The 26,737-nt window shown below is 49.8% G+C and overlaps 2 protein-coding genes across 2 annotated transcripts in view; one reads left to right on the top strand and one right to left on the bottom strand.

The window, feature by feature from the left end:
- LOC107106591 (zinc finger protein 232-like) overlaps positions 1-8,005 on the top strand; it is an 11,891-nt gene extending 3,886 nt beyond the window's left edge. Inside the window, exons 2-5 of the mRNA XM_015406772.1 lie at positions 148-277; positions 4,388-4,888; positions 5,659-5,883; positions 7,262-8,005. Of these exons, the coding sequence (XP_015262258.1) occupies positions 148-277; positions 4,388-4,888; positions 5,659-5,883; positions 7,262-7,668 (1,263 nt within the window). The 3' untranslated portion in view covers positions 7,669-8,005. The remainder of the gene's footprint in view (positions 1-147; positions 278-4,387; positions 4,889-5,658; positions 5,884-7,261) is intronic.
- Positions 8,006-15,919: 7,914 nt separating this feature from the next.
- The window catches only part of LOC107106595, a 450,486-nt gene continuing 439,668 nt past the window's right edge, over positions 15,920-26,737 (bottom strand). The window contains 2 exon segments of the mRNA XM_015406776.1: positions 15,920-17,318; positions 17,320-17,868. Coding sequence (XP_015262262.1) covers positions 17,028-17,318; positions 17,320-17,868 — 840 coding nt within the window. The 3' untranslated portion in view covers positions 15,920-17,027.

Genomic DNA, 26,737 nt, shown 5'->3' with positions numbered 1-26,737 from the left:
TGTGACAGAGTGTTGGACTAGATGGGCCATTGGCCTGATCCAACATTGGCTTCTCTTATGTGCTTATGTTTTTAAGGAGGGCAGCCTTAAGGAGGTCCTACAAGATTTGTTGTGTCACCTTGCTGGGAATTGTTCTTGCTCTTACAGATGATGGCTCCCTCTGAGGATGATATGATTATGGTCTCCTCCGACACAGAGCAGTCTCCATTGAGCTCCGGACGGAGATATTTCTGTGGGGACACTCAGCTGGAGGACTGGCAGGATTCCAATTTACCAGGTATGTATTTGTTGTATTTATGGGGAATGACCGTGTAGCTGAAGATTAGAGCCTGTGGTTTACAGGAAGAAGGTTCTAAATTCAATACTCAGCGTTGACACCTAAATGGACCTCAGAAGCTGGGAAAGATCCCTCTCTGCACAAGATACTGTAGGTCAGGGCAGATGGTACTAAACTAGATGGACCAAGTATACCCAGTATAGTTTATTAGGATGGGGCAATCACTCAAAGGAAGAGCCCCTGATTTGTTCGTAGAAGGTCCCAAGTTCCATCCCTGGCATCTTCTAAAGATCTCCAGGAGTTGCCCTTCTCTACCAGAAAGGCGTTCCCTTTACTCTGCCCAGGTCAGAGTGAAGAGTAGCAAGGGCTGCGGTCACACGGAGCATTAGCCACGCTACAGAGACGGAAGATAGGCGGATTTTCCGGGCGCAATCTCACCGCCACATCTGGGAAGCGTAGAGCTCCCGTGGCTCACCCGAGGCTTCACTCTGAAGATGCGCAGTAAAAAACTAGTACCTCCGAGGTACTAGTTTCCGGAAACCGCGGGGCAAGGGCAGGCGTCTGATCACGTTTCCGGTGGTAGCTCGTGGCATCCTGCGCCCACCCATGTCCCGTCGCGAAAAGGTTTTTTTCCCAAGTCTCCACGGGATGCGCACAAGCACCCAACGGCGCATGCGCACACTTTGGTTAAAAAAACCCACAACCCCCGCCGCAACCCCTGCCGTGCCGCTTCTTTGCCCGCCGCAGGATTTACGTATGATCGGCACCTCCCCCCGAACCACGGGACGTCGGGGGGATGTTTGATCCAGCGGCCATGCGGTAGTTCGCTCCGGGGCAAACAGCCACGCCTCCCCCCCGCGATATCCGGCCCGTGTGACCGGGGCCAAGAGAGGTGGGTTGAGGGCCTGATTCAGTTATCAGGCAGCTTTGTATGTATTTAAAGGGTTTTTAGACTGCTTTGGCTTGTAGCACAATGCCCGTTCCCAAATCATAGCGATCCGCCTAGGGGGAGGTGGTGCTGTGTTGGCCCCCCCGGGCTCACTGAGTGGTCCGTTTCCCGCTCCCTGCAGCAGGAGCTACAATGGCCTTGGAGACATAAAGGCTGTAAATAGCTCACCACCACCACCACCCGTTCACCCAGTTGGAAACCACCATGTGTCCTCCTCAGCTGGTTCCCTTCTTTGGTGGTGGAAAATGTTGTCAAGTCACCTCTGTCTTGCGGCGGCCTCAGAGGGTTTCCAAGGCATGAAGTGAAGGTGGTTTGCCATAGCTTACCTCTGTGGAGCAACCCTGGACTTCACTGGTGACCTCCCATCGAGTACTAACCAAGGCTGACCCTGTTTAGCTTCCGAGATCTGACGGAGATCAGGCCCGTAGTTATGGTGGGGCTTTTAGGGGCTCTGCCCCCCCTTTCTTAAAGGCACAGCCCCACAAGAATTTCTCCCGTAAATGCTTTTCCCCAATCATTTTAAACCATCGTTTTAAAAGCCGTGCGTTCCTTTAAGCAGAGTGGGGCGCTGTAGTTGACGAATTCCCACACTGAGCAAGGGGGTTGGAGTAGGTGACCTCTAGGATCCCTTCTAACTCTGTGTCAAGAAACTGGTCTCCTTTAAGAGAGTTTTTCCTGCCTCCGTGTTAGCTTTCTTGACTATAGAAGTCATCACCCTCACCTGCCGGCTTGTTACCAGGATTGTTACTGAGGCTGACAGAAGAGATTAACTTGCGGCATCTGAGAACTGTCATCTCAAGTGGTTGGCAGCTTGCAGCGGGCTAAATGGCTTTCTTTCTGCACTGAGCCCTTTCTTTTGGATAAGTGGCTTTTCTGTCTGCACTAAGAGCAGCTTTCTATTGGCTAAGTGGCTTTTCTGTCTGCACGGAGGACTTCAGCCCCACCAGAAAAAAAATTGCCCCACAAGCCACAAGATCCTGGCTTCAGGCCTGGACAAGATCAGGCTGGCCTGGGCCCTCCAAGTCAGGGCTCTAATCCCACTACGGATGCTAGCTTCCTGTCCCTCCTCTGCTCTAATCTGGCTGCTTACATTTTGCCTTGTACCTCAGCATCCTGACTTTGCAGGCCCCCTCTCATCTTCTGACTGGGATATAAGATCTGAATTCCTACTTGTATCTGACGAAGGGAGCTTCTGACTCCCAAAAGCTCATATCCTGGAACTCTTGTTCAAAACATAACCGTCCCACCTCTCTGACACAGAACATGAGTTGGGTTACAACTTAAAAAGAGAAGACAGATTTTAAATTCCCGAGCCAGAATTAAAAACAGCCTAAAAACACAGATGGTAATGCCGATCTAATTACATTTTTTAAGAGTCCTTTATTGGCGGTGGTGCTGAAAAGCCCTCAAAAGTTTGGAGTCTGAGGAAAGCTGTCCCACAATACTAGTGCCACCACAGAAAAAGCCCGGCCTGGGCAGCTGAAGTCAAAACTTGCGGGCAAGTTGGAACCAAAGACGACCAAGAAGCTGTATGGCACCTGGGAGGATTTGAACTTGGGTTCCCCAGGGCCTAGTCTGAGATTCTAAGCCCTGTGCCACAACTATTCCGACTATTCCAATATTAAGAACCAGTTTGGTGTAGTGGTTAAGGTCGTGGACTCTAATGCAGCTGCTGTGTGACTTTGGGTCAGTCACAAGTTCTCTCAGAGCTGTTCTCTCAAGGGCAGCCCTCGAAAGCGCTCTCTCAGCCCCACCTACCTCACAGGGTGTCTGTTGGGAGGGGAAGGGAAAGGAGATTGTAGGACGCTCTGAGACTCCTTCACGTAGTGAAGGGTGGGACATAAATCCAATCTGTTCTCTTCTCTCTTCTTCTTCATACAAAATACAAAATAATATAAAAACCAGTGAGAGCAAACACACAATAGAAGTGAACATCGACTGTCCTGAATACCGAGTAAGTGAATACCTCACATGAAGAGGACAGGAGTTTACCTGTTGAAGAGCCTCAAAAAGATTGGATATATTTACGGAGGTCCACCAATTACTATTAGGATTGAGAACAAAGTGGAACCTCCATGTTAAGAGGCACTTTACCAGGGGTCCCCAACACCTCTCCTGGTGCCTGACAAGTGATTTTAGAAAGTGGACCGGGCTGGGTAAGCAGGGCGTCGGATTGGCTGTGCGGATTAAAAGGCATCCTGTTAAAAAGAGTCTCTGCCTGAAATATTACAGAGTTACGATTAGAGCTACACATAACCAATGTTCTCTCTAAGCTGAGGAGTCTTGTGAGCAAAAATTCTACTTTGTGAGCGACTGGCATGAAAGTTTTGAGCAAGTGATTTGGCTCCTGCATAAATTAGTTTGCTCTGGAGCCATCCTTTCTGAGCCAATACAGAAATATGTGTGAGCTGGAGGCTAGAAAACTGTGAGCTAGCTCACACTAACTCAGCTTAGAGGGAACACTGCACATAACCTTGCTCCCTGATGTTTTGTGGCTAGCTCTGCCTCCTAACTGCGGTGGCTCAAGTGGTTAAGACGCTGAACTGCAGGCTGTGGAAGGTCAGTAGTTCAGCAGTTCGAGACCCGGGTGCTGCATGATGGAGTGAGCTCCCGTCTCTAGTTCCAGCTCCTGCCAACCTAGCAGTTCGAAAGCAAGAAATTGCAAGTAGATAAATAGGGACCACTTCGGTGGGAAGGTAACAACGTTCCGTGCGCCTTGGTGTTTAGTCATGCCGGCCACATGACCACGGAAACGTCTGCGGACAGCGCTGGCTCTTCGGCTTTGAAACGGAGATGAGCGCCGCAACCCTAGAGTCGGATTCAACTGGTTTTCGAGCAAGGGATCCTTTACCTTTACCTTTACCTTTACCTGCCTCCTAAAGCAGCCATTTTGTGATTGTACCCACCACCCTTTTTGTCAGAATTCCAAAGGTGCCGGCAGTCTCACTATACCTCTGAATAGCAGTTGCTGGAGGGAAACCTCAGGGGAGAACTGTTGCCTCCCTTCTCCACGTGGGGCTTACCCAAATCTCCTGGCTGACCACTCTGGGGAACAGGACACGGGACTAGGTAGACCCTCAGTCTGGCCCTGGAGGACTCTTCTGATGTTGTTGTCTTGGCCACCGGAAGCCAACCTCATTCTCTCTCTTTCTCCGGTCCAGGGAAAGACAGATGCCTGCATGTTTATCCCATTACACCAGGCGAGGGATCTCTGAACGGGAATAATTTGGGTCCTTCTCAGCAGGGAGGTTCTGAGTTGCCGGTGCCAGCTGGGATACTCCCGGGACAGTCCGGGTGTCTTGAAAGCCGTGGCGGGCCTCAGCAGGAGCATGGGACAGAGCCGCCTCCGACTTGGGAGGAAATCACCCGCTGCAGCGAAGGGGTGTACGAGACCGTGGTCTGTTTGGAAGAGCACAAGCACTGGTGCCTCGAATGCGGCGAAAGCTTCCCGGACGCTTCGCGGCTCGTCGAGCACCAGAAGACGCACCCGCCTTCCAAGCGGCCGGAGTGCCCGAAATGCGGGAAGAGCTTCCGAGACCTTTCACACGTCATTCGGCACCAGACGGTCCACACGGGAGAGAAGCCGCACGGCTGTCTCGAGTGTGGGCAAAGCTTCACCCAGAGACCAGCTCTCTTGAGACACCAGCAGAAACATCAGGAAGGTGAGCCGTACCGGGGTAGGGGTCGAGCGGGGTGTCGTCAGAGAACATAAGAGAAGCCATGTTGGATCAAGCCAGTGGCCCATCCAGTCCAACAGTCTGTGTCACTCAGTGGCCAAAACCCAGGTGTTATCAGGAGGTCCACCAGTGGGGCCAGAGCTCCAGAAGCCCCTCCCACTGTTGCCCCCCAAGCACCAAAAATGCAGAGCAACACTGCCCCAGAAATAGTGTTCTATCTATACCTTGTGGCTAATAGCCACTGATGGACCTCTGCTCGGTATGTTCACCCAATCCCCTGTCGAAGCTGTGTATGCCAGTTTGGTGTGGTGAGGAGCACAGACTCCAATCTGGGAGAACCAGTTTGATCCCCCACTCCTCCACATGAAGCTATTGGTGTGACCTTGGGTCGGTCACAAGTTCTTTCAGAGCTGTTCTCTCAAGGGCAGTCCTCAAACGAGTTTTCTCAGCCCCACCTACCTCATAGGGTGTCAGTTGTGGGGAGGGGGAGGGGAAGGAGATTGTAAACCTCTCTGAAACTCCTTCGGGTAGTGAAGGGTGGGGTATAAATCCAATCTATTCTTCTTCTTCTTAGAAGAGGCACTCCTGCCTTTGTTAAAAGAAAGTTAAGAGGTCCTTTTTAAAAAAAATCCGGTTCTTGATGAATGGGTTGCAACTGAACCGATTCATCTCACCCGTTCAGTGTTGCAGTCCTAATTTGCTTCCCTTACCCGGGTGGGGTAGACACTCACCCGCTTTCACCTCTGTCCAAACAGGTTTTGAGAATGACACTCCACGCCAGAGGAGCCACGCCAATTGCAAACGCTCCCAGTGCCAGGAGTGTGGGAAGAGCTTCCGAGACTTATCTCACGTCCTCCGGCACCAGACGGTCCACACGGGCGAGAAACCGTACAGGTGCACGGAGTGCGGACAAGCCTTTACTCAAAAACCGGCCCTCAACAGGCATCGGCAAAAACATCTGGAATCCCAGCCCTATACAGGTACGAATGAGGTAGGATAGAAAAGGTGGTAGAATTCAGGGCTGTTTATTTAAGACAGAAATCCCCATCGCAGTGCCTATAGGCCCAATGGCACCCACCAGCTGTTTTGAGAAAGTGGGTGGGACCACGTGGGGCTCTTCCCCAGGAGGGCTTCTGATTGGCCACTGGAGCTCTGAGTGGTTGTACAGATGACAAGAATGTCTTTAACCAGTCACAGAACACCCTCTATGGTCCCATACATTCTTCTTCCATTTTTCCTTTTAGTATATTTGTCAATCTGTCCATTTCAGCACATTCCATAATCTTCGTTATCAACTCGTTAAGCGTTGGGATTTTCAATGTCCTCCATGTCGTTGCAAATAAGATTCTAGCTGCTGTTATAGCATGTAAAATAAAGTATCTATGGTTCTTATCGAAGTCATCTGGTAGACAATTTAACAGAAATATGTCTGGTTTAAAAGCTATTGTAATATTCAACACTGATTGTAAAAGAGCATGTTCTCCAATCCAGTATTTATGAACCTTTTTACATGTCCACCACATATGGTAGTATGATCCAACATGATTATTACATTTCCAGCATCTGTCACTCAAGTTTTTATACATTTTAGCTGATCTGTCTGGGGTTAGGTGCCATCTATAGAACATTTTATACAAATTTTCTTTAAATGAAACAGATTTAGTCAATTTGATATTCACATTCCATGTTTTACTCCATTGTGACAAGTCTATGTTATAACCTAGATTTTGCATCCATATGTCTGGTTTAAAAGCTATTGTAATATTCAACACTGATTGTAAAAGAGCATGTTCTCCAATCCAGTATTTATGAACCTTTTTACATGTCCACCACATATGGTAGTATGATCCAACATGATTATTACATTTCCAGCATCTGTCACTCAAGTTTTTATACATTTTAGCTGATCTGTCTGGGGTTAGGTGCCATCTATAGAACATTTTATACAAATTTTCTTTAAATGAAACAGATTTAGTCAATTTGATATTCACATTCCATGTTTTACTCCATTGTGACAAGTCTATGTTATAACCTAGATTTTGCATCCATTTAATCATACATTCTTTAACTATTTCATCCTGCATTTTCAATTGGCCCCACTGGTGGACCTCCTGATGGCACCTGGTATTTTTTGGCCACTGTGTGATACAGAGTGTTGGACTAGATGGGCCATTGGCCTGATCCAGCATTGGCTTCTCTTATGTTCCTATGTTCTTAATTGCATCAGTATACCATTTTTTTTTTAATAAGTTGGTCTTAAAGGTGCCACTGGATTCAAACTTTATTCTCCCCCTGGCAGTTTTGCTTCTGCTAATAACCCGTAATACACGGTGTGATTCCTGCTTTCCTCTCTTTCAGGAAGCAATGGGGAACTGTGTGGGTATCAAGAGAGCGCATGCTTCAACCCAGTGGGATCGGCACAGAGGCTGTCCGGAACGTCCCAAGAGAACGCCTCAAGTACTTTTACGAACAGGAGCAAAGGAGAGCATCCGCCTATGAAGAAATATCACAGGGACCTCACACCCAGGCCAGAAGGCAACAAACCCTTGAAAAAGAAGCTAAACCGCCGGGGACAAAAGAACCACTGGTGTATCCTGTGTGGGAAAGGCTTCCGGGACAAAGCAGACGTCGTTCGGCACCAGCGAGTCCACACGGGCGAAAAACCCTACGCGTGCCTGGACTGCGGGAGGCGGTTCAGTACCACCTCAACCTTATACAAGCATCAGATAATCCACAAGCGACCAGATCTGGAGGCAGCCGCTTAATCCGTGGATGAAACGACCTCGCAGGAGGTCCAGAAGGAAATGGACCAGGGGGCTGAGGGGCATGGGTCTCGAAAAAGGGTTGCGTGTGCGAATGGGGAGAAACATTAGGGAGCCAAGGGATAAACGGGGTTCTTGACGCTTGGACACAGCAATTCAAAATTCTTGTCTCCAGTTTAGTCCTCTGGAAATAACACGGATAAAGATTCTTAACTATTGAAAATAGATTATATAAATTTATTATTATTATTATTATATTATTATTATTACAGACAGTAGCACTGGATAGGGGAGACCTTCCCTTGATTCCCCCAACTACAAATTCCTTTCCCATCTTAAATAAACCCATTTCAGTCACAAATGGCAATTTGTGTATATGCGCCTGGGCGTGGACTGTAGTTTTGAGGGGAACGGTGAACTTTGTCCCTCATGAAAAAGATCCCGACAGACCGCTTCACTTTTCTTCCCCTTTGATGGAGCAGAAAGGCTGATTCACAGAGTCCAGGTTTGTAGCTGCGGCACTGTGTGGTAACTTGCAGGATAGTAACTTGGGAAGGGCGGCCTAGGCATCCATACATTAAAAGATGGTTAAAGTAATGTTTGCCCCGAGTTGGATGGCTAGCCCGACCTCATCACATCTTGGAAGCTTAAGCAGGGTCGGCCCCAGTTAGTACTTGGATGGGAGACCACCAAAGAAGTCCAGGGTTGCTACGCAGAGATTGGCAGTGACAAACCACCTCTTGTTTGTCTCTTGCCTTGAAACCCCCATGGAGTCACCAGAAGAAGAAGAAGAGTTGGATTTATACCCCGCCCTTCACGCAGAGTCTCAGAGCGGCTTACAATCCCCTTCCTCTCCCCACAACAGACGCCCTGTGAGCTAGGTGGGGCTGAGAGCTCTGAGAGAACTGCTCTGAGAAAACTGTGACTGACCCAAGGTCACCCAGCTGGCTTCATGTGGAGGAGTGGGAATCACACCTGGTTCTCCCAGATTAGAGTCCGCCGCTCTTAACCACGACACCAAACTGCTAGTCGACAGCACTGTCGACCACCACTGCTCTGGGTACTGGAGTCAGGAGGAAGGAGAAAACGTAAGGCTTCCTTATACAGAGTCAGACACGTGATCTGTTAAGCTAGCTACTGTCTGCTCTGATGGGTACCTGCTCTCCAGGGCCTTGAAAGTCTCTTGCTTCACCTGCTACTTGATCCTGTTTAACTGGAGATGCCGGGGACTGAACCTGGGAACTTCTGCATACTTAACAGGTGCTGTGCCCCTGAGCCACCACAACCCCTCTGTCTTCGACATGCGGTTTCTCTTACTGAATCCTCAGGGCAGATTCACATGTTGATATTTCCCTGTTGATCAAGTGACAGTCTGCCTGTATGAACAGGCCCTCGCAACTCCCGGACAAACTCCCAGTTCACCCGAAAGGTGAGCCAGTTTACCCAATCATGCCAGGAGTCACTCTGCATTCATGTCTGCACATGACTAAGAGACTTTGGCTCGCAGCAGCTTTCAGGCAGAGAGAGCTTTGTCCTAACTTGCACTTTCTAGCTGAAGACGCCAGTGACTGAAATAGACCTTTGATATCTGAGCCATAGCTTTGCCCATAATAGCAGCATGGTCTGTGTAAAAAAAAGAAAGCAAGTATTCTTCCTCCCCCAAGCAAAATGCCAGCACCTCCCCTTCCCCTTGTTTTCTTGATGAAAACGCACTCTTTGCATGCACAAGATATGGGTTATAGCAGGGGTCCCCAACATGGTGCCCATGGGCTCTATAGTACTCACTGACACTATTTCTGGTGCCCATCCAGAGTTTTTAGGATGTGGGTGGTCCCAGATAGGGCTTTTGCTCAGCAAGGCTTCTGTCTGACTACTAGAGATTTGATTGGCTACAGTTTTAAAATGTTGCTTTGGCAGCAGCTGCCACCCAACCTAGTCACAGGGGGCTTTTGGGGGGCGGTGACATCACCACATTGGTGGCACTCACACACAACCCACCAAAAATTTCCTCGTCACGAGGCTGCCACCACCACAGCCTGTGTTACTGAAGTTAAGCTGTGGCAGCCATTTTGTGGCTGGCTCAGTCTCCTGCGGCAGCCATTTTGTTGCTGCGCCCACCATGCTATGTCAGAATTCCAGTTGTGCCCGCAGGCTCAAAAAAGTTGGGGGACCCCAGGGTTACAGTACTGGACTAGCATCTGGCAGACCTGGGTTCACATGCATACTCTGCCGTGGAAGCTTGCTGGGTGACCATGGGCCAGTCCCATATTGCCCACCTATCCTACCTCAGAGGGTTGTCATGAGGATAAAATTGAGGAGAGAATGTAAGCTGCCTTGGGTCCCCAGTGGGGGGAAAGGCAGGGTATAAATGAAGAAAAATAATATTAGACTTCCTTTTGTTCTTCCGTCAGAAGTTCAACCCTTCTCCAGTCAGATGATGAGGGAAAGTACCCATCCCAAATTTCAACACTTGGACCACTTTTAAAGCTCAGATCATTTATTGAAGAAAATAATACCAAGAGCGTCAAAACACCATCGCGGCGATGGGCCACCAGACAAATGCCACATACAAACACTGGTCAAGCAGAAAAACATTTTACTTCATTACAATGCGCACATCCGATAGGTTCTTCTGGGCTTCCCACAAAGGGGCTGGGGGAGAAACAGACGGAACAACTTTTAATTTGCCTTTTTCTATGGGTGTGTTTCTGTGTGGGGGAAATCCATTCGCAGCTGGAATCAGAATGTGCACCGAATCAAACGCAGAATTAAGAGCAAGGCACGTCGCTAATCACATCTATTGAGGGGAAAAATCTAATGACAAATCGGAAACCACGAACACAGAGATCGGTGCATGGCTTTCCCTTCAGTAAAACAGACAGTGTGCCAGGAGCAGAGGTGGCCCGGCTGTGAGATAAGGGGAAGCAATCACCGCGGGCATTAAAAGCGGAGTGTTTTCGGGCGGGGGGGGGGAGGCAGAGCAAGTGACCAAAATGTTTAATATATGGGGCATGAATCAGAGGGAAAATCTTCTGTATAAGCCTCAATGAAAAGTAGGGGAACCAGTGGGGCTGGCACAGAGGGACTCATTGGCATGACAGAGCAGTGTCGTTTGATTGATCCACCTCGGACGACAACAAAAAACCTCGCTCCCAACTCTATGATTTCATGGTCTCCCCCCCCCCATCCCTGAAAATCTTCTGTATAAGCCTCAATGAAAAGTAGGGGAACCAGTGGGGCTGGTGCAGAGGGACGCTATCACCTGCTCATTGGCATGACAGAGCAGTGTCGTTTAATCGATCCACCTCAGACAACAAAAAACCTCGCTCCAACTCTGTGATTTTTTGGTCTCCCCCCTGCATCCCATATTGACAAAACTTGTACAGATTCTACACCCACCTGCGGGTGGCACACAAGGATACAGAACTTTAGATCAAAATGGGTTGCCCTGTTAGTCTGTCCGTGGCAGTGGAAAAGAGCAAGAGTCCAGTAGCCCCTTCAAGACTAACAAAAATTGTGGCAGGGGACGAGCTTTGGTGAGTCACTACTCACCTCTTCGGAAAGCTCCTACCCTGCCACAAATTTTGTTAGTCTTCAAGGTGCTACTGGACTCTTGCTCTTTTCTACTGCTGTAGAACTTTAGGTTTGTGGGCAAGGATCCAAAGCTATTCAAGATGGTTAGTTACGGGCCCGGTTTTGCCAAGGAACCAGCACTGGGGTAGTTCAGTGGTTAGGGTATCAGACAAGGACCTGGGAAACCCATGTTTGAATGCCCACCCTGCCCTGGGAAGCTTTGCTGGGTGACCTTGGGCCTGTCACAACCGCTCAGCTTAATTCACCTCATGGATTGTTGGGAGCATAAAATGGTGGGCAGGAGAATGTGGTCACCTGCTATGGATCCCCACTGAGAAAAAGGTATCAATGAAGTAGGTAAAACATCAATAGGCCCTCTTTTGTGAAAGAACTAGTCATTATGGCTGGATTTTGACATGGAAGGGAACTACAGAGCCAAACAGCAGCAAGGAACCAGTAACGACAGGCCCAGTCTGACAAGCAAAGAGGCGCTGCTATGGATCCCCACTGAGAAAAAGGTATCAGTGAAGTAGGTAAAACATCAATAGGGCCCTCTTTTGTGAAAGAACTAGTCTGGATTTTGACATGGGAGGGACTGGTAACTACAGAGCCAAACAGCAGCAAGGAACCAGTAACGACAGGCCCAGTCTGACAAGCAAGGAGGCGGTCACTTCGAAGAGAGCTGTGATCCCACCTCAGACTCAAAACAATCTTTCGACAATCACAGTGGAAGGTTTCATCTTTTTTGCTTCAGTAGGGGGGGGGGATTGCCATCGGGTTGAGACAGCCGACGCCCTCTTCCCTTGAACCGTCGTTCCTCAGAGGCAGAATGCTTTTCCCTCAGTTGAGCTCCCCGATTCGATTCGAGACCCCTTTCCACCAACCCACTGTGGGCTGATTCACGGGGCAAGGTCAGTGGGGTGTAGTGAATTCAGGGCAGCTGTAAAATCACACAAAAGAGCAGCAGCCCAATCTTACCACTGAACCAAGACCGTTAAGACAACCAGCCGTGGGCAGAACGGTTTTCGGCGCTCATGCTGAAGGGATACAAGTCCTTAGATCACCTTGAGTACAGGAAAACCCGTATGCAGCTCCATAAACCCACACAAACCAGTCTTGCTATCGGATTGGCTTTTACTAAGTGTACAAAGCAGGCAGATGCAGACAACCAGCTTTTGCTCAATGAGCAATTGTTTCTTTATGCTGACCTCCTGGAAAAAACAGACTCAGGTGGGCAACCGTGTTGGTATGAAGCAACGGAACGGTCCAGTGGCACCTTTAAGACAAACAAAATTTCGGGGACAAGCTTTTGTGTGCATGGACACTTCTTCAGAGTGCATGCACACAAAAGTTTCTGCCCAGAATTAAACTTCGTTGGTCTTAAAGGTGCCACTGGACTCAAACGTTGTTCTTTTGGAAGAATGTTGGTGGAGCAAACATGTGCTCAACTTGGCAGTGGTGTTCCCTCTAAGCCGAGTCAGTGTGAGCTAGCTCACAGCTTTTTAGCCTCCAGCTCACACGCTTTTGTCTTCACTCAGGAAGGATGGCTGCACAGCAAACTAATTTATGGAGTAACCAAATTGCTCGCTCACAACTTTAATGCCAGCCGCTCACAAAGTAGGATTTTTGCTCACAAGACTCCACAGCTTAGAGGGAGCATTGCTTGGCAGCAAACATTAGAGCTCAGGCCATCAGGAAATCATTTCCCACTTAAGCCACAATGCTGAACTTTTTGATTGTGGGAATGACACAGGTTAAAGGATGGGTTGTCTAGGTGATGTTTTTGGTAGCTTGCCCAAAGGATCAAGGCCTAATTTGATAAGCCCAGTTTTGATAAGGGCGAGGATCCCAAAGGACTCTTGAGTTGGTATTTCATCATCAGCCCCCCCATACCACACAGCAAAGTCCTTTAAAAACTGAGGGCTCTTTCAGCAATAGAGTAAAAGAGCCAGTTACCCTTCGGGTGCACCAGATGTCTCGGGCGTGTCCAAAGTAGCTCTTCCATTCTCGGCCAGATCTTTTTATGAACTGTGGAACATCTTTTTCCCCCACAGACCAACCAGTAGCCTAAACAAGTAATGCTGGAGACTAGAAACCAGAAGAAAAGAATCTTTGAGCATTCTTCTTGTACCCTGAGCAACAATTTTGGCAATCATCCAGTATCGGAAGTGGAACAGCATGAGGTTGGCTGGAGATTTTTTTATGGCTTGCCTAAAGTACAGTGGCATCGGAGACTATTGCTTCTCACCTGGAACCATTCTGCCAACCTGGGTGAACTCAGTTTGTGGTACAGGACAAAAGACAGTCAGTGTGGTGTATTGGATAGAGCGGCAGGCTAGGACCCTGGGTTCAAATGCCCACTTTTACCATGGAAGCTCAGTGTAAACCTTGGGCTCGTCAAACTCTCAGCCTGGCCTACCTCCCAGGGTTCTTGCTGTGAGAGCACGGAAGGGGGAGAATGATGTCCTAAGCTACTTTCAGTCCCAGCTGGTGGAAAACAGTCAGATTATCTCACAAGACTCTACAAAAAAATGGAGTGTGTGTGTGTGTGCAATTGCAATACTGCACGAACTGCAACAGGGCCTGAAAACAGATCGAGATGGGTAGCTGTGTTTGCCAAACTCTCAGCCTGGCCTACCTCCCAGGGCTCTTGCTGTGAGAGCACGGAAGGGGGAAAATGATGTCCTAAGCTACTTTCAGTCCCTGCTGGTGGAAAACAGATTATCTCACAAAACTCTACAAAAAATTGGTGTGTGTGTGCAATTGCAATACTGCACAAACTGCAACACGGCATGAAAACAGATTGAGCTGGGTAGCTGTGTTTGTCTGCAGAAGAAGAAAAGAGCAAGAGTCCAGGAGCACCTTAAAGACTAACAAAGTTTGTGGCAGGGGAGGAACTTTCACTAATCACTGCTAACTTCTTCAGAGACATTCCAGCTGAATCTGGCCGCGGTCACACACACTAAACAATCCACTTTCCAACTGGATTTTACCGTGTGAACTGGCAAAATCCAGTTGGAAAGTGCACTGAAATAGATTATTTAGTGTGTGTGTGTGTGTGTGACCGCAGCGTCTGGGGAAGGGAGCCGTGACTCATGAAAGCACCTCCCCCTGCCACAAACTGTGTTAAAGGTGCTCCTGCACTCTTGCTCTTTTCTAGGGCATGAAAAGCTGTGCTCAAGTTGTGGATGTCACATGGGTGGATCGGCCATTTAACGGACATGGAAATCTCTCCCCCACCCCCTTGGGCTACCGCCATAGAGGGCCATTGGTGGCAAGTGGAGCTAAGCCTCAGCAACTCTGTCCGAGACTCAGGGGCCGCATGGCTCAGACCCCTCATCCATCACACAGGGCAGTTTGTGTCAGCTCACCCACTGTCTCCTCCTGCACTGCTTCTGGTTTGGAGGGGATGATGCAGCATGTGAGCTAAAGCCCATGGTTGACCCCACTAAGGTGAGCCAGCCCTACACAGTGCTAGCTTGCAGCTCCACAGGGGCAGCTCAGGTTGACTTGCTTCGTGGCCATTCTCACTATCCCGGTCCAGTCCTGCACTGCCGAAACTCTCAAGGCACACACACAAACCTTTTCACAAGGGACTGGTGCAATTTTGTGGCTGCAGCGCAGGGGCATTCTGTAAAAACTGATTTTCTCTACTTGGTGACTGGAGGAAGAACAGTTATCATTGACTGAGTGCATCCCCCACACTTCCTAAGGAAACAGCTAACGTGGAGACAGGTGTGTAAACACAGTGCACCATTGTGTAGGGTGCATCCAATTTCCTCTGAAAATATATACATCAACAGCTACGGGGCACATGGGGAGGACGTGCCCCCCCCCTCTAGCAAATGTACCGGCCGATATGCTTCAGAATACAACCCTCACTGCTCTTTGGGTTCATTCCTAGGTCTCAGCCCCTTCCTTTCATATGCACATCTCCTTGCAAAGTACCCAGCACCCACATGCGGCTCCTCTGGATATCTGCTCAGCCAACGCTTAGAAAAAAGCCTGAGCCGTGCTGGCATCCAGGGCTATGTTGAACCTTCGGTTTTGGAGCTTCCTTCTAGTTTTGCAGCGAAGCCCGACAGGGTCAGAGGCAAGCCTCGATTCAAGAGGGTCTTTACAACCAGGCAACCCAGAGGACCAGCAGCTTATGGGAGGGGCCGTGGCTCAGTGGTGAAACATCCACTTGGCATTCAGAAGCCTGCAAAGTTCAGTCACGCCCAGCATCTCCAAGTGAAAGGACCCGGCAGGAGCGGATGGGAAAGATCTGAGCCTGAAACCCCAGGGAACCACTGCCAGTGTAACAACACTGACCTCAATAGACCAAAGATCTGACTATAAGGCAGTCTCATGTTGTGATAGTGGTGGTATCAGCTACATGTGGCCAGGGTCCCAGTTGCTGCACTGAGGAAGTCCAAGGAGAGGGATGGGTGGGAAATCTTACCATTTCCTGCTGTTCCCAATGTTCAGACGTTAATATGACCAAAAAAACCCCACCGCCACAAGAAAAGGGATACTATGTAGGTAGGAAGTCAATCTGTGTTTTCTGCAATCCTAAAGGGAAGCTTATTACAACCGGCTACAGTTTTCTCAGTCTCTGATACTGGATCCTAGGGCTACGCACACAACAGCCACCTATTCCCCTCTATCAACTTTAGGCTTAAGAGAATAGTTTTGGGGACACAGGAACCCAAAGCGAGCAATCATTCCAGACAGTGGGACCCTTCTTCTGCAACAAGTTTGAGTCAAAAGCTACAGCTTCTAATTTATTTTGATTTCTTTGTCAAAACGAGCCTCTGATCTATCAGATTCCTGCATTCCCTCTCCAAACTGCCAATCAGTTCTGAAAGTGCCGAGGCCACCCATGCTTGAAGACGCAGCCACAGAAGAACGGGGGGGCAATGACATCAGCAGAAGAGGAGACGGTGTCAGCCATGGAATCGGCACCAGGTATGGAAACAGAGGGTAGCAGTGGTGAAAACGACCAAATGGCTTCAAGTGGAACATCCCAGAATTTCAGTTAACAAATCATTTCCTTGGAAAACGTCTTTTCCATTCACGACGTTCTATGATGACCGAAATTTCGTTACAGCACCGGTTACAGCTTAAAGACACAGAAGCCCTCTAGAAAGTTTATTCCCACGTCTGAAAATTGGCATAAATAATGTGTCAGAATGGAAAGAGAGGTCTGGTTCATATGTCCAACCGGCAGTGGGTTGCCCATGTTAAAATCTTTGGATGTCATGTTCACAACTATTCAGGCGGTCACAAGAGAGAATTGTGAGATGGCTTTGTATCTTCTGGTCCGAGCAGGAGCAACAGCCCTAATGCCACACTGATTCAGACAAGAACAATGACAAGATTTTCTCGTCCATGTGGATTACCGAACAGGTGAAGTTTGAGATGGAGCAGAATATTTGCCAGTCAATTAAAAGTGAAAGGCATTGTCTTTCTGCTCCGCTTCTGAAAGTCTGGAGGAAGCTGTCCATTATCTTATTACAGCGGGTACATACAGAGAAACTGATACTTAACAAAGTCCCCCAATGAAGCAGTGTGCAAAACACAGAGGGCTCTATAACGAAAAATAAACTATATTTTCCCGCGGCACCTGTTTTTCCTTCTCTTCCAGGACTCTGCGATCCAATTCTTAAACTTCATTCTGGTATCTTTTTTTTAATATTTGGGAAAGGGCCCAAGTTATGGCAAAGATCTTTTAATGCCTCTCAGATACGGAATGAGATACATTTTGCCAGATTCATAAGAGGTGTGTTTTGTTTTTTTTTAATCATTCATAACATTTCAAACCCTGCATGAGATTTCTGGTGATTAAAGAGTTTATCTTGCCGCACAAAGGTTTTCTGACACACAGCGCATTCATATGGCTTTACCTCTGTGTGGGTCCTCTGGTGCCTTACCAGCTTTTCTTTCTGGAAGAAACTTTTCCCACACTCTGGGCACTCAAAGGGCTTTTCCCCTGTGTGGATTCTTTGATGCCGGATCAGCTGGGCGCTCTGGCAGAAGTTTTTCCCACACTCCAAGCACCCGTAGGGCTTCTCTCCCGTGTGCATGCGGAGCTGGATGTCGAGGTATGATTGCCTGCTGTCCGCACTGGAGGCATTCGAAAGGTTTCTCCCCCGTGTGCATTCGCTGGTGCCTGATCAGTTGCCCCCTCTGGCAGAATCCCTTCCCGCACTGAGGGCAGGCATAGGGTTTCTCTCCTGTGTGGATCCTCTGGTGCCGGATCAACTGGCCGCTCTGACAAAAGCTTTTCCCGCACTCGAGGCATTCATAGGGCTTCTCTCCCGTGTGGATTCTCTGGTGGGTGACGAGGGACGACTTATTGCTGAAGCTTTTCGCACAATGGAGGCATTTGTAGGGCTTCTCGCCCGTGTGGATCCTCTGGTGGGTGATGAGATGGGACCTGGTGCTGAAGTGTTTCCCGCACTGGAGGCACTCGTAGGGCCTCTCCCCCAGATGGATTTTCTGGTGCGCGAGCAGATTCTCCCTCTGGCAGAAGCTCTTCCCGCACTCGAGACACTCGTAGGGCCTCTCCGCCGTGTGGATCATTTGATGGACAATAAGTCCCGACTGGTGTTCGAATGTCTGCCCGCACTTGCGGCACATGTGGCTCTCCTCCCCTGCGGAAATGACACCCAGGTGATCTGCCGTGACATCCTCCACTTTCTGGATGGAGATGCCCCACATATTTACGGCCTGGTGCCACGGCTGCCTGTCTGACTCGGGGCCCTGATCGCAAGGCTCCGACTTCACGGGAACATCCCCGAGGGATTCTCCTGGGAAGGTCCTCAGCGATCCCGCGGACTCGGAGCCATCCTGAGGAGTTGCCCCGTCCTCATTCTCGCTGGCTGTGCCATCACCTTGTTGGGACGAGAAGGAGAAACAGACAGGGGTCATAAGAACATAAGAACAGAAGAGACGCCAATGTTGGATCAGGCCAAAGGCCCATCCAGCCCAACACTCTGTGTCACACAGTGGCCAGAAATACCAGTGCCATCAGGAGGTCCACCAGTGGGGCCAGGACATTAGAAGCCCTCCCACTGTTGACCCCCCTAAGCACCAAGTCATGTCGCATGATGGAGAGAAAGAAGGGAAACAGCAGAAATTATCACTGAGACATCAGAAGGCCTTCTCTCCTTTTGATCTCCCTGTGGTTTTTTTTTTTTTTTTGGCAGGCAGGTGCATCCCGGGAGGGAAAATACGGGCCTTGGAAAAAAGGCCTTGCCCCCTGGCCTGCTCTAGTCCCATCCTCCCAGGGGGAGAAAGGAGAAAGGGCCGCTCCTTAGCTACCTAGCCAGCCCCGTACAGCTCCAGTATTGGGATTCAGGAACATTGGGAAACACTGGCTGCGGTCACACGCAACATTAGCCACGCAAGAGATACGGAAGACAAGCGGAGTTTCCGGTCGCGATCTCACCAGCACATCTGGGAAGCGTAGCGCTTCCGTGGCACAACTGAGGCTTCCTGCCGAAAAAGCGCAGCAAAAAACTAGTACCTTGGAGGTACTAGTTTCCAGAAACTGCGGGGCAAGGGCGGGCGTCTGATCGCGTTTCCGGTGGCATCCGGTGCCCGCCCATGTCCCCTTGCGGAAAAGGGGTTTTTTTCCCCCAAGTCTCCGTGGATGCGCACACGCACCCAACGGAGCATGCGCATTCGTAGTGTACACAAAAAAAGAAAACCAGTTCGCCGCACCGTGCGCTTCTTCATTGCGCGCAGGCGTGTGTTGTGATCGGCACCTCTCCCTACCCACGGAAGCTCCACAGTACCTCCACAGAACCTCCACAGTAGGTCTGATCGCTTTACTGCATGTTAGTTTGCCCCGGGGCAAACAGCCACACTTCTCTTCTGCAGTTTCCTGCCCGTGTGGCAGGGGCCACTGATATTTTTCAGGTTCAATATACCCAAAGCTGAAAAATACTGGGGTTGGGGGTTTTTTTGCACACCCTTGCTAAAGGGAGCTTCCATATACATAGACAGCCAACCTCTGAATCCCAGCACCAAGACGCAACATCACAGAAACACGGAGCTGGAAGGGTGTTCTCCCTTTCTCACAATACAAGAACTCGTGGGCACTCCATGAAATTGCTGAGCGGTCGGGTTAGAATGGATAAAAGGAAGTCCTTCTTCACCCAAAGAGTGATTAACACATGGAATTCACTGCCACAGGAAGTGGTGGCGGCTACAAGCATGGACGGCTTCAAGAGGGAATTAGATAAGCATATGGAGCAGAGGTCCATCAGTGGCTATTAGCCACAAGGTATAGATAGGGGCTCTGGGGCAAGTGATGCTCTGTCTTCTTGGTGCTTGGGGGGGGGGGGTTCAACAGTGGGAGGGCTTCTAATGTCCTGGCCCCACTGGTGGACCTCCTGATGGCATCTGGTATTTCTGGCCACTGTGTGATACAGAGTGTGGGACTGGATGGGCCTTTGGCCTGATCCAACATTGGCGTCTCTTATGTTCTTAAGGGCCCCCCAAGGGCCATCTAGTCCAACCCCCTGCACAGTGGAGGAAATTCACAGCTACCTCCCCTTGCCCAGTTCCCCAGTGACCCTTGCACGATGCCCAGAGGAAGGCAAAAGACCTCCAGAGGAAGGTTTGGGCTTTTATGCCCTGTTGCTGGCCCTCCAGAGGAACTGCTCAGCTGCTGTGCTGAGACAGGATGCTGGACCGGATGGACCACTGATCTGATCCAGCAGGGCCTCTTCTTAAAGCAGGGGCTTTACCACTGTGGCCCCTCTCCGGAATGGGCCACTCACTCTCACAGTGCTGCAGAGCTGGCAAGTAAACCTCCTCTTGAAACCTTCCTGGGAAAATCTCCAGCGATTCTTCTGCCCATGTGATTTCTGGCCACAGATCCTCCTCCTTGATCTCACTCACAGTCACATCATCTGTCAAGAGATAGAGGGGAGAAAACAGGAAAACTTAAAGGTCTCTCTCTCATGAGTCCATGACTGCGTCATTAAATTGTACCATCAGAGACAGTGATTTTTTTTTCTTGATTTCCCCCCCCCCTCCATGCAGTTTTATTCAAGGAATCCACTTGTGTGATAAAAACACTGCATCAAAAGTAAGGAAGAATGAATGAAAGAAAGGGGGAAAGGTCGGGAGGTTGTGGAAGGTCAGAGCTGAGAGCCATCCAGGGTGATCGTCCTTGAGACAGCTTCTTCCCACGACTGCCGGTGTTGGGCGCTGGGCTGCACAGCACCTTGTCCAGGGTGAAAATGACTCCTGCCGAGTAAAGCCCGACCCCTAGGGGCAGAGAGCAGGCCGTGGCTGTGACGCAGCCCCTTGCCGTAAAGGGGGAGAGGTGACCGGCTATGTTCAATGTCGAAGAAAAAGAAGAAGGAGGAGGAGGAGGAGATTGGATTTATACCCCGCCCTTCACAACCCAAAGGTGCCTCAGAGCGGCTTACAATCTCCTCTCCCTTCCCCTCCCCACAACAGACACCCTGTGAGGTAGGTGGGGCTGAGAGAGCTCTGACAGAAACTGCTCTTTTTTCAAGGACAGCTCTTATCAGAGCTACGGCTTGCCCAAGGTCATCCAGCCAGGGGCAAGTGGAGGAGTGGGGAATCAAACCCGGTTCTCCCAGATTAGAGTCCGCGCACTCAACCACTACACCAAACCCTGACACAGAGACACAGTGATTGTCCACTCCCGTGCAGGCCAGAGTCTCATTCCCCTTGCAGTGGTTCGACTCAAAGGCAAAACAGACGGGACAACGGAGGCTGTTGGGGTTGCGATGCAACGGTGGCAAGTTTAGGGCACACCGTCTGCAGAGGTCACCTTGGCAGCATCTGGAAATGCTCTGAATTTGGACTCCGGCCCCGGTGCTGATGCTGATGGAGCCGGCATAGCAATCGGCGGCAGCGATGCAGGTCTCGAGGGCTTCGGTGGTGTCGCCTCCCCCCAAAGAGTTCTCCCCGATTAGCGTGAGGCAGGTGTCTTCATTTGGGCTGCAGGGATGGGCCAAGCCATTGCAGCCTTCACCAGGGCTGATGCACAGGTCAAGCAGAATCCTCTGGCCAGGACCATGGCTAGGAGGAGGCCGAGGCTGGCCAGGGTTCTCTCCATGGTGGCTGGAGACAAGATCACGGCAGAGAGCCCTTGCCTCCGAAGCAACAAACTGGACAGGGATATATAAGCCGGAGCAGTTACATAAGGGTGGGTGAGTAAACAGGAGTTTGGCGTGGGGTTTGTGGCTTCAGATGAGAGGCACTTAAACTCCTGGACGGCCCTCGTGCTTCCTTGACGGGCAAGTCCCTTTGTCTATTGATCGCCTCAAGGAGTCCCTTTGTGCGACCGGCCAGGTCTCTCCCAGGGGCAAGCGAGCGCCATCAGAGACTGTGATACCAGGCGCTAAATGCAAGGAAAAAACCAAACTCTGAGTTTCCTTTCTTTGAAAAGCAACAGAGATGCTTCTAGTCCTCATGGCTGCAGAAGCAAGGCTGAGAAAAAATTGAGGGGGGAAGAGAAACAGGTATATAGAGAGCCTTACAACAGCAGCAAGGCCATGTTGCATTAACTGCTGGAACATCTCAGGGAAAATGAGCTCCCTGGCCTTTTCCATGCATGGTGAGAAGAAACACTTTCCTTGGTAGATTTTCCTAGCCAATCAGACATCACTTAGCTGTGATGTCATTCATGATGCTACATAAGCAAATTAAGCCAATTCAGAGCAAGGACATAGCTTCCTTGGGTCAGTCACATGGGTGATCCTAACCAATCAGAGATCACAGAACAACACTGGATGATGCCGTAATACTACATAGCCAATCAGATTGGACTTTGTACCGATGCCACTGGGAATAAACAATGTTGATTAAGCAAAGACAATACTTGGTGAACAGACAAACCCTTTTGAAAGCATTTGAAATAAACCGCTGAAAAATTGCCAAAACAGTGTGCATACACATGGGCATGTTGACAGATAAAACAGTTGTGGAAAAGCTCTCCTCAAATCGGGATAGCTCGATTTACCATGGGCATGAACCAAAAACCCACCAGCCCTCAGAGAAGATTCCAGATTTCTCAGACATGAATCAACCCACCTGCAAAACTTTCCATTTCCTTGGAATCACAGATGAACGTATCTTCTCCTCCTTCCAGCCAAGAGATGAGATCCGGCTTGGGAATCCATAATCCTTTATAGGAGGAAAGGGAAAACAAGGAGATAATCCTCTGGCACTTTCAAATACAAAAAGCGAGGTCCGACCACATGGGTTCACCTTGAGTCCTACCAAACAGATGTACGCTGGGAGTTTATTGTTCAGTACTTGATTTCAAGGCATGCAGGAACCCAATCCAGGGGCCTGGAAAACAGTGAGGAGGAGAGGCTTAAACCCCCTCTCCCTATGTGACACAGTGAAGATCCAAATGAGACCCACTTACACCTGAGAATCAAGTCCCAAGCATGGGATTTTAAATACATGTCTGATCCACAGGATTCTGGGCAGACCGGTAAACAATACTGAGTGACACCCTGTAAAAAGGTAAAGGTTCCCTTGCTCGAAAGCCAGTCGAGTCTGACTCTAGGGTTGCGGTGCTCATCTCCGTTTCAAAGCCGAAGAGCCAGCACTGTCCGAAGACGTTTCCGTGGTCATGTGGCCGGCATGACTAAACAACAAGGCGCACGGAACGCTGTTACCTTCCCACCGAAGTGGTCCCTATTTATCTACTTGCAATTTCTTGCTTTCGAACTGCTAGGTTGGCAGGAGCTGGAACTAGAGACGGGAGCTCACTCCGTCATGCGGCAACTCGGGTCTCGAACTGCTGAACTACCGACCTTCCACAGCCTGCAGTTCAGCGTCTTAACCACTTGAGCCACCGCAGCTCCTTCAGACACCCTGTAGAGAGGTAGTAAGTCTGTGGTCTGTGCCATGCTGCTTCAGATGGCACACACAACTGAATATTCTTTCATATCCCCCCCAAAAAAACCCTATTCCCCACATATAGAAAATTAGGATATCAGGGAGAAGGCTAAGCTAAAACACTTCATTTAGCCTTCTACGTGGAGGAAACTGTTTCTGTACAGAGGAGTATTCAGACCGGTACTATTTCATTTATTCATCAATGATCTGGAACTAGGGATGAGTAATGGAGTGGCCAAGTTTGCAGATGGCGCAAAATTATTCCGGGTGGTGACAACCAAGGCTGACTGCGAAGCGCTCCAAGGGGACCTCCGCAAACTGGGTGACTGGGCGACAATGTGGCGAATGGAGTTCAGTGTTGGTAAGTGTAAGGTGATGAACATTGGTATAAAAAAAATCCCAACTTCGAGGATAGGCTAACAGGGTCCAAACTTGCTGAGGCTGAGGAGGAAAAAGATCTTGGGGTCGTAGAGGATAGCTCAATGGACGTGTCAACCCAGTGTGCTGCAGGGGTGAAAGGGGGGAGACTCTATGCTGGGGATTATTAGGAAAGGGACTGAGAATAAAACGGCCAATATCGTCATGCCCCTGTATAGATCTATGGTGCGGCCTCATTTGGAATATTGTGTCCAGTTCTGGTCACCAGGGGACAACATCAGGGGAAGGCCTTGGCCTCTGTGCCCTGTTGCTGGCCGTCCAGAGGAACCGGTTGGCCACTGTGTGTGACAGGATGCTGGACTAGATGGACCCTCACTGGTCTGATCCAGCAGGGCTCCTCTTACATTCTTACCCAGAGCAGCCACATTTTCATAGTTCTCCATCATAACTTCCCTGTACAGAGCTCTCTGGTCTCGATCCAGCAGGGCCCATTCCTCCTCAAAGAAACAAACGGCCACCTCCTCGAAAGTCACCAGGCCCTGAAAGCAGAGAAACTGTTACTTCCTCCCAGCCACGGTGGGAGAATCCACCTTCTTCACTAGTAACGCGCTATTCAGGGCTTTTTTTTTGTAGAAAAAGCCCATCAGGAACTCATTAGCATAATAGGCCACACCCAACAGCAGAAACTCATTAGCATATTAGGCCACACCCCCGACAGCACAGCTCATTGGCATGAGCTGTGCTGTCAGGGGTGTGGCCTAATGTGCTAATGAGTTTCTGGTCATGTGACCAGAAGTGTGCTCATCCAGCCACACCCACCTTTTGCTTCTTATTCTGTTTACCTTGTTTGTTGTCAAAACCCAGGGCCTTTTTTTGTAGCAGGAACTCCTTTGCATGTTAGGCCACACACCCCTAATGTAGCCAATCCTAATGAGTTTCTGCTATTGGGTGTGGCCTATTATGCTAATGCGTTCCTGCTGGGTGTGGCCAACTTGGAAGCCAGCCGGAACTCCGTTCCTGTGCGTTCCTGCCCAAAATTAGCCCTGGCGCTATTACTTACGGTGTGATCGTGACGGAGCTCTGTCGTGAAGAATACGAGCAAGGAGATTCCCTCCCCCTTTACCCAGGCGTGAGTACACTCAGGGGCCCTCAGGCACTGTGGCCAGAGCAGACTGATAGTCCCTACAGCCCAGCATCCTGTTCCCGGCAGCCACAGGGAAAAACAAAAGCAAAGCCGAAGAGATGCTGGATTCAAATCGCTGCCCAGAATCTAGCCAGGTGATAAACCTGGAGCTCTGCTCCCATCTGTTTGGTTTTTAAAAACACTCCGATTCAGATCACGAGTGCAGTGTGAGAGGGAAAAGACTTAAGACCCCACCCTCCGTCACCAGGTCCCTTTTCCCTTGGGAGAAAGGTGGAGTATAAGTAACTAAATAAAATAAAAAAAGTAGATACAAAACTACCATGTGGTGATCAATGCTCCCTCTAAGCTGTGGAGTCTTGTGAGCAAAAATTCTACTTTGTGAGCTACTGGCATTAAAGTTGTGAGCAAGCGATTTGGCTGCTGCATAAATTAGTTTGCTCTGGAGCCCTCCTTCCTGAGCTAAGACAAAAATGTGTGAGCTGGAGGCTAAAAAACTGTGAGCTAGCTCACACTAACTCAGCTTAGAGGGAACACTGGTGGCGATTATCTTCTCAAGCAGAACCATTTCATCTCCCTGGGCAATGGTCTTCAAATCTTTCCAGACCCAGGATTCCACCTTTAAACCCCAGGCAGATGCAGAAGATCAACTGAGCTGCAAACACATACCAGGAAGTCAGATGACATCAGGGTCACATGACAGGAAGTTAGGAGAGGCAGAACAGGAACTCACTGGTGTCAAGGCCAGGACTGGGGGCAGCGGACCCAGAGGCCCGGAACAAGCCAAAGGAGAAATCCTCTCAGCCCCCAAACGACCTCACCCTGCTGTCCTGCCACTCCTCCCAGTGTGAATGTCAGGAGAAGCAGGGAGTGCAGGATCCCAAAAGCAGAGGAATCACATGACGGCCCCACAGCGGTTCATACTCCAACAGCTGGAGCACCATGGCCCACAGGATGGAGGCCCCATCCTAGAACCCGAGGGAGCAGCCCCCCCCCATCATCCAGTGACTTCCATCCTCATCCAACGCCATCCCACCTATGTCTCCATGGCAACCGCCTCCCCACCTATGTCTCCATGGCAACCGCCTCCCCCCCCCACCCTTACTTGAGCTGGATCCAGAGCGGCACAGAGAGCAGACAGATTAGACTCGAGTCTCAGGGACGTTGTTCCATCGACTGTCAGGGAGAAAAAGATGGTAGAAACGGTTATTATTATGGGGCTAAATGTAAAAAAAGAAATCATTTGCCTTGGAAGCACAGAAGCTTTACGCAGCATCCCCAATTCTCCACGCTCCCCGGTTAAGGGGGAAAGGCTGCTCAGACAAATGAACAAAGATGATCTGACTCCAGTGGTAACAGGAGAAAGAAATTTTATTTACAAAAAGAGAGGCACATCTTACATATCCATGTAGGTACCTTAAACTTAATTGTGAACACATTAACTTCAATAAGGGAAACCTGCTACAGCTCCGAGCCCAGGTAAGAAAGAGAAGAAAAGAGGTCTTATATAAGATGAAAGCAGAAGGCGAACAAGGACCAAAGAGGCTCTGCAGCTAACTGATGAGAAGGTTGGGGGCCAACTGCCAAGTAGTGCACCCCACTGAGAGAATGCTCTTAACCCTTTCCCTCCCAGATCCTCTGGCACGCAGAGTTACAAGATCCAACAATTATGTAGTTTAAGTCCATTGGTATCTTTAAGACCAACTTAGGCTGCGGTCACACGGAGCAGTAGCCACGCTACAGAGACAGAAGACAGGCGGATTTTCCGGGCGCGATCACACCGCCACATCTGGGAAGCGTAGAGCTCCCATGGCTCACCCGAGGCTTCACTCCGAAGATGCGCTGTAAAAAACTAGTACCTCCGCGGGGCAAGGGCGGGCGTCTGATCGCATTTCCAGTGGCATCCGGCGCCCGCCCATGTCCCCTCGCGAAAAAGGTGTGTCCACCTCACCCCACCCCGGGGTTCCCTTCCCAGCAGCGCCGTTCTCTTCTAGCGCAATTCAGATGAAGAGGAAAGAAGAGCAGACGAGTCATTGTGAGGGAGGGGGAGAGAGAGCTTCGCACCAGCCAGGCCCCCCCCCCCCCGCACCTTCC

The sequence above is a fragment of the Gekko japonicus genome, unplaced genomic scaffold (assembly GCF_001447785.1).
Source record: "Gekko japonicus isolate JY-2015 unplaced genomic scaffold, Gekko_japonicus_V1.1 scaffold542, whole genome shotgun sequence".
Taxonomy (NCBI): Eukaryota; Metazoa; Chordata; class Lepidosauria; order Squamata; family Gekkonidae; genus Gekko; species Gekko japonicus.
Note: the sequence above shows the minus strand (reverse complement) of the source record. Positions and strands in the feature narration are given on the sequence as shown.